This window comes from Panicum hallii, chromosome 3, assembly GCF_002211085.1.
Source record: "Panicum hallii strain FIL2 chromosome 3, PHallii_v3.1, whole genome shotgun sequence".
Taxonomy (NCBI): Eukaryota; Viridiplantae; Streptophyta; class Magnoliopsida; order Poales; family Poaceae; genus Panicum; species Panicum hallii.
This window is the reverse complement of record NC_038044.1, coordinates 1070841-1077373: the sequence shown is the minus strand read 5'-3', so window position 1 is coordinate 1077373 and position 6533 is coordinate 1070841. Positions and strand designations below refer to the sequence as shown.

The 6533-nt window shown below is 45.9% G+C and overlaps 2 protein-coding genes and 1 non-coding gene across 4 annotated transcripts; 2 read left to right on the top strand and 1 right to left on the bottom strand.

Annotated features, from left to right (window-relative positions):
- Positions 1 to 81: 81 nt before the first annotated feature.
- LOC112884498 (hydroxymethylglutaryl-CoA lyase, mitochondrial-like) lies at positions 82 to 2924 on the bottom strand. 2 transcript variants are annotated; one of them, XM_025949906.1, is made up of 9 exons: positions 2657 to 2924; positions 2419 to 2544; positions 2111 to 2234; positions 1708 to 1887; positions 1531 to 1611; positions 1256 to 1419; positions 999 to 1135; positions 761 to 876; positions 82 to 664 (listed from the first exon to the last, which is right to left on the bottom strand). In XM_025949906.1, exons 2-9 carry the CDS (start codon positions 2541 to 2543, stop codon positions 431 to 433), a joined length of 1161 nt encoding a protein of 386 aa, XP_025805691.1. In that variant the 5' UTR covers position 2544; positions 2657 to 2924; the 3' UTR covers positions 82 to 430. The 2 variants fall into 2 exon arrangements, with proteins under 2 accessions (XP_025805691.1, XP_025805690.1); XM_025949905.1 differs by having other exon boundaries at positions 2111 to 2243; positions 2657 to 2922.
- Positions 2925 to 3626: 702 nt separating this feature from the next.
- LOC112884500 (60S ribosomal protein L17-like) lies at positions 3627 to 5889 on the top strand. Its single transcript, XM_025949907.1, has 7 exons — positions 3627 to 3745; positions 3865 to 3901; positions 3989 to 4029; positions 4999 to 5229; positions 5308 to 5410; positions 5515 to 5582; positions 5670 to 5889. Exons 1-7 carry the CDS (start codon positions 3743 to 3745, stop codon positions 5700 to 5702), a joined length of 516 nt encoding a protein of 171 aa, XP_025805692.1. The 5' UTR covers positions 3627 to 3742; the 3' UTR covers positions 5703 to 5889.
- On the top strand, positions 4695 to 4839 carry LOC112888206. Its single transcript, XR_003227749.1, has one exon. It is a non-coding gene; the product is annotated as a small nucleolar RNA snoR74 (small nucleolar RNA).
- Positions 5890 to 6533: the final 644 nt, after the last annotated feature.

The following is a 6533-nucleotide window of genomic DNA, read 5'->3' as shown; positions in this document are numbered from 1 at the left end:
TGTGTATATGTCGGAATTCGAAGTTATCAGGCAGTAGGCAACTTTTCCTGGCACATTCTTCATTTGTGTTCAGCAGATATGGAAGAACGGTAAGCTACCAAAGATCAGATTCCCGTACACTTTTCCATGGGTACACAATGAGCACCAAATTACATTTGGAGAACTGTGCAGAGTGCCCCAAATTTGTTAGGGATTGCTGTTACATATACTCATATCTGCGAACACGGTTTCCTCCACGATGGCCTGACTATGCAGGATCACCTAAGGATAGAATACAACTTTACGTAGATCCATGTTTTCTGTGACTTTTACCCCAATACAAACTAAAGCAAAACCTTCGGACATTCATACGACCTGTATAAGTAAATACGTGTGATGACACCAGCTGATACATATGCTTTTGGGAGTGCCTGAAGTGATCTTCAGGGACTCAGGTGGTTAGCTTGCGCAGAGCGGCAGCAGTCTTGGAGCCCAGTGGCCTTCCTAGGTGTTTGGAGATGTAATCGCCAGCCTCCATGAGCTTGTTGAGGTCGACGTTGGTCTCTATCCCCAGGCCATGGAGCATGTACACGACGTCCTCAGTAGCAACATTGCCGGTGGCGCCCTTTGCATATGGGCAGCCTCCGAGGCCTGAAACTGACGAGTCTACTATGCTGAGCCCCATCTGAGGAAACAAAGAAAATGTTAGGCTAAGGTGAACGTCATGTGAATGTTAAGTACTTTTAGTGACAAAACAAACAATTTTTGAAAGTTTACTTACTTGAAGAGAGACTAGGATATTGGCAAGGGCCTGGCCGTATGTATCATGGAAATGAACGGCAATCTTGTCCACTGGAACAAAGGACATGACAGCTTCAAGCATGGCAACTACACTACCTGAAACAGACGACACAACAAGGAACAGGGATGTCTCGATGAGTTGCTGCCTGAATCAGTTTCAACATACTAATCAAACAAACTGAGATCAAAGGATAAGAATTGGCAAGAACATGCGGTACCTGGTGTACCAACACCAATCGTATCGCCAAGTGAAATCTCTGAGCAGCCCATGTTATAAAGCTCCTTAGCTACATATGCCACCTTTGATGGATCAATTGCACCTTCAACAGGGCAACCAATCACACACGAAACATACCTAACACAAACACAGGGCGCAAGATTCAGACCATAATGCAGGCCAAGCAGCTTGACTAGCAACTCAATTCTTCACTTACAGTAGTTTTAGGCTTAAGAGGTTAACTGTTAGTTAACTTACCCGCGGATAAGGAGTCCATGTTTCTTGGCAGCAGCAGTAACATCACGGTACCGAACAAGGCTTTCCTCAATGGTACAGTTAATGTTCGACTTAGAGAAGGATTCAGAGGCAGATGCAAAAACCGCAATTTCCTTTGCACCAGCTGCAACAGCAGCCTCAAATCCCTGTGAACCCTCATTCATTGCTACACATCAGATCATGTACTGGCAATTACGTATAGCATTGTTAATGCTGTGATGTGCAGTAGATTCTATAAGAAAAGATATAGAACTTACTCTGAGGTTAGGAGTTAACACAGGATACCGCACATTTGGCATCAGCTGGATTCCTTTGAGGACTTCCTTTGCATCAGCTAGCTGCAATTTCCAAACTGAGATAAATAAGATGATATGCCGTGGAAAATGGCAATCGCCAAATTCAACAGATCGCTTGATATGATTTAAGTGCATCACCTGCGGCACCCATTTTGGGGATACAAAACTTGTGGCTTCAACTACTGATAAACCTGCAGCCACTAATTTGTGTATCAGTTGGATCTTTACAGATGTTGGTACATTGCCCTTTTCATTTTGCAGGCCGTCTCGTGGTCCAACTTCAACTATCTTCACAAAGCTTGGTAGATCCCACATAACCTGAAGACAGATCATTTCGAAAGCAAAAAACTGAAGATAGATCGTTGAGTGGATTAAAGGAAAGCATTGTGATGCCAATACTTTGACCATCGTACTTCTCTGTTTTTCATAGCAACACCTATTTACTTTATAGTTGTAGATTGGACTATTGTGACCAAGTAAAAGAAAGGATGATGAACAAAAGAGATTATCAGCTCAGTCCTAATTATGGAATTGAAACTACCTTCCGAGGGAGATCTCTAAGCTCCACCTCCACTGCATCACATGATGAATCGGCCTGACGGCATTGCTGGTGCCATGCATGAGAATTGGCATGGAAGACCATGGGCGCGCCACCATTGCAGGAGCTGTTGTACCTGCGAGCGACAATTAGCATGCACTTTTGGAATGGTCCCTTCACTGAATCAAAATCTTCGCGAATAGACTCAATTGACAAAGTGGCATTGATCATCCACCCATTTTACTAAATAAGTAACTGATGCGTTGTCAGACGAGCCTGATTATCCATTTTGACCAGAACATGAAACTTACTTGCGAGTGTTGCGGTCATCAGCCGCTGCCCTACGATAAGCACTTGGCTGGGAGAAGCTTCCAAGTCTGTTAATACTCAACTTCGGCAGGTCTCCGAGACCAAGCGGCTCCTCGAGGCTTGACATTCTAGAAACAGAAAAATTGCAACCGGGAAGCTCTTTAATTTTTCCATAGGAAGGGGGAATCGAAGCGAGGCTAAACAGGATTGCAGGAAATCGGCCGCGACAGACGCGCGTACCTCGATCGGTCGGAGCAGGAGCTGGAGCTGAACTCGGTCGACGGGCGCAAGGTGTGCGGTCAGCCGTCAGACAGAGCAGAGCTAAATCAGCAACCGGGCGTCGATGCGCACGAGGCACGTCGCCGGAATCTGACGCAACCCGCTGGTTTGGTGGAGTACGGTTGGGGGAGGGGAACGGTGGACGGAGATGTCGCAGCTGCTGCAGCGCCTCCGCCGCCCCGCGTCTCCCACAAGGAAGAAGGGAAAGGAGGACGAAATCAAAGGAGCCGGTGCCGCGTGGGCCTGGTCCACGCCTCGAGCGCCGTGTGGGCCCGAAGCGTCGGTGGGCGTGGAGTTATGAGGCCCGGTGTAGTGGGCTGGGGCGTTGGTGCGCGCCTTTTCCAGTTGGGTGAGCGGCCACACGTTCAACCTAACTCGTCCGTCTCCCCACAAGCTCTCACCGTCACCCGCAGCTTGATCGGATCTCTATTGTGGTGGTGGAAAGTCCTTGTGGCTGCTTCTTTTCTCTCCTGATTTTCTAGTGAATTTAGATCCTAATAATAATTAGCTAGATAATTAATAATAGTTCTTTTGGCCAGCTGATTTGTTTGGATCCTGTTTTGACTTTTTAGCCGGGATTAGCTGGGCAGATGATACTGTTTCAATTAGCCGGAATATCATTAGCTAATCCGTTAGCTGATGATTATTTGTTTGGAACCACAATAGCTAAATTTCGCTAGCTAATCCTAAACAGGGTCTTAATTGGGGACTGGAGAATGTGATTGGCAATTAAGCACGTGGGTCGCAGGCGATGATGAGAAAAAGTGCCGCTAATATATTTATTTGCCTTATTATATGTCACGGGCCTTTTGTTTGCATCGACTGAATTCTAGCCCATGGACGTACATGGGTGGGAAAATTGGGGAAATGGGAGGCGCGGGCGGCTCGGCCCATTACGGGCCCATTAGGGTTCCCCCAACTCCCCCTAGTTCCCGTGCCACCTACATAATCTCTCTCGCTCCTGCCGCTGCCGCTTTCTTGCCCACCCCTTGCCGCCGCCGCAGACGCCTCCCTACGCCACGAGGCTTCCGTTCGCCGGTCGCAACCATGGTGAGATCCCCCTCCCCCGTCTTGTCTCTCGCGCGCGTGTTCCGTCTTCCTTGCCGCCATGGATTTGGCCTCTCCCTTACTGACTCCTGCCTTGCGGCGGCGCTTGCTTCTGGTTCCAGGTGAAGTACTCGAGGGAGCCGACCAACCCCACCAAGTGTAAGATCTGCCGCGCAAACTTCTCGCCTCGATTTGTACATCTGCTGCTTTTCTGATTCCATTGTGTTTCTCTGTGATGCGTTGCAGCCGCCAAGGCCATGGGCCGGGACCTCCGTGTTCACTTCAAGGTGAGAGCTCCCTTCCTCTCTCCCGTTTCTAGAGATCTCATGATTTGTTTGCGTACATCTTAGCGTTTCTTCTTTAGTTTTCATGTAGTCTGTTCATTTTGAACTCACTGGTATCACCATTCATGTTTTTACCTTGTGGTATTGTACTTCATCCTCTCCGTGGTCTTAATAGACCATTTGTAGTTGGATTCTTGCTTTGTATGATGATCTGTAGGTGGTTTTTGTAGCTTGCCTGTATGATAAATTATAGTTACTACTTGTTTGATTAAGGTAGCAGGCACCGAAAGAGAATAGACACCATGTGACCATCCCTTTAGAATGCCAACTTCATTGTATAGGATTGACTGGTGTTTGCAGCTTGGATGTCAATTGGTTCCGTATATTTTTCATCTTTTGTCCTGGTGCTTGTGCAGTGAATTCTATGTTGTTGCCATGCTTGCCATGAGAGCCACTATGTAGTTTTCTAAGGTCTATATGGTTTCATACACATCTGGTAGATGGGTATGTTTTGTGTGCTGGAGGAAAACTAGACGAATTTCAGGAATTAAAATTCTTGTAGCCCCACCATTTCTAGTAACTCCAATAAGTGCAGTTATGCGGTTCTTTGCCATCTATAGGTGACATTTTACTGTAAAATTGTGTAATCTTTCATTAATACCCTAAAGAAAAAAGCAGGATGCTGCGTTATTTGATAGCAGTATCCCCGTAAACTTTAGGAACATTGTGTTCATCATTATTGGGTGAACCGTTGGTCCTGTCCATGTGTTGGACAATTCCATGTCAATTGGTTCAGTAAATGATGGCACATTCCCTTTTTCCAAATTGTTAGCTACGGTGTGAGTCATCTTTAGTTGTGCCCATCCATATGAAGGCACAATATTGTTCAGTTTCTGATGTCTTTTATACTTTGAAGGTAAATACAATAATACACATTTTAGTGTTTATTAACGCTGTCTGTCATACTTGCAGAACACCCGTGAGACAGCTTTTGCCCTCAGGAAGTTGCCACTCACAAAGGCCAAAAGGTACCTTGAGGATGTGATTGCCCACAAGCAGGCCATCCCCTTCCGCAGGTACTGCGGCGGTGTTGGGCGTACTGCTCAGGCTAAGTCGCGCCACTCAAATGGACAGGGACGCTGGCCTGCCAAGTCTGCTAGATTCATTCTTGATCTTCTAAAGAATGCTGAGAGCAATGCTGAGGTCTGCAATTAATTCCTGCCCTGTCATCTATCTTTGATTACTAATGTAATTAGCTAATTGTGAATTTCCCTGCTGCAGGTCAAAGGTCTTGATGTCGATACCCTGTATGTGTCGCACATTCAAGTAAACCAGGCTCAGAAGCAGCGGCGCAGGACCTACCGTGCTCACGGACGCATCAACCGTAAGTTTATCTGAAGTTGAAGTTTGTTCCGTTTATCGTGTTCTGCTACTGCATGAATGTTTCACATGTTGCAGCTTAACAACCTGTTTAACCACCTGTTGCAGCTTACATGTCCTCCCCGTGCCACATTGAGCTGATCTTGTCGGAGAAGGAAGAGCCAGTGAAGAAAGAGGTTTGTGGTTCTGTACACTGTTTGCGCCCAACTATCCAACGCATCTGATGCTGTTGTGCTAATTTGGCCGATCTGTTTGTTCTTCAGGTGGAGTCTCAGATTGCGACCAGGAAAGCTTAGAGAAGGGAGCTCTGCGGTGTTAGAGTGGATTGTAGGTTGTCTTTGCCTGAGTGAAAATTTTGGCTGGTTATCTGTCGCCTCCTTTATCAGTGTACTGCTAGCTCGTACTGTCACCTTGATCAGTGTCTGTACTGCCTATACAATTCGAAGCTATGAATGAAGTGTTTGTGGAATCTTTTCATATTTATATTGATGCTGATGTCAATGCTCGTTAAATGTCTTAATATGGGATTTTGGTTGTGGTTTATGCTACAGCCGTGTTTTGGATAATGGGTGAGATTTCAGAAAGTAAGTTGATTGTTAGACGTAAGGTGGCGCGGTTGGTGGTGCCGCCGAGGCCGCACTTGGCGAGGTACTCAGCGTTACCAGCACGCGGTCATCTGCTCGATGAACATGAACCGAAGCTTGTCGGTTCATCATAGTATTAAGTAAAGTGGCCATAGTATTAAGTTAAGTGGAAGGACCCGTTGTCACCATGAATAATCACAATGACGCTCCCCACCCAATCTGCCCATTGTAACGGGAAAATCTTTCATGTGTCTAGCACCTAGCTGAATCGCTTTTATTTCCTTCGCTCCAATTCTTTAATTGTTTCATAATTATAAAAGAGCGACACCTAATCCATAATAAGGGTGTATTCGTTTCCTGCGGCCTAAATTTTAGAGGGGTCACGTCAAAAAGAATCTTGTCATTTAGAAGTATTAAATAAAGTCTAATTACAAAACTAATTGCAGAACCCCAGTGCTAATTCGCGAGACGAATCTAATGAGGTATATTAGTCTATGATTAGCGGATGATTACTGTAGCATCACTGTGGTAAATTATGGATTA

Bases quoted from the DNA above. Each gene is read 5' to 3' on its own strand.
- LOC112884500 (XM_025949907.1), top strand. The intron at 4,030-4,998 runs GTGAGAGCTCCC...TCATACTTGCAG, and splicing joins ACCTCCGTGTTCACTTCAAG to AACACCCGTGAGACAGCTTT. The intron at 5,230-5,307 runs GTCTGCAATTAA...TCCCTGCTGCAG, and splicing joins ATGCTGAGAGCAATGCTGAG to GTCAAAGGTCTTGATGTCGA.
- LOC112884498 (XM_025949905.1), bottom strand. From the start codon at position 2,543: ATGTCAAGCCTCGAGGAGCCGCTTGGTCTCGGAGACCTGCCGAAGTTG. The intron at 2,244-2,418 runs GTAAGTTTCATG...TGTCGCTCGCAG, and splicing joins GATGACCGCAACACTCGCAA to GTACAACAGCTCCTGCAATG. The intron at 1,612-1,707 runs GTGATGCACTTA...TGGAAATTGCAG, and splicing joins CCCCAAAATGGGTGCCGCAG to CTAGCTGATGCAAAGGAAGT.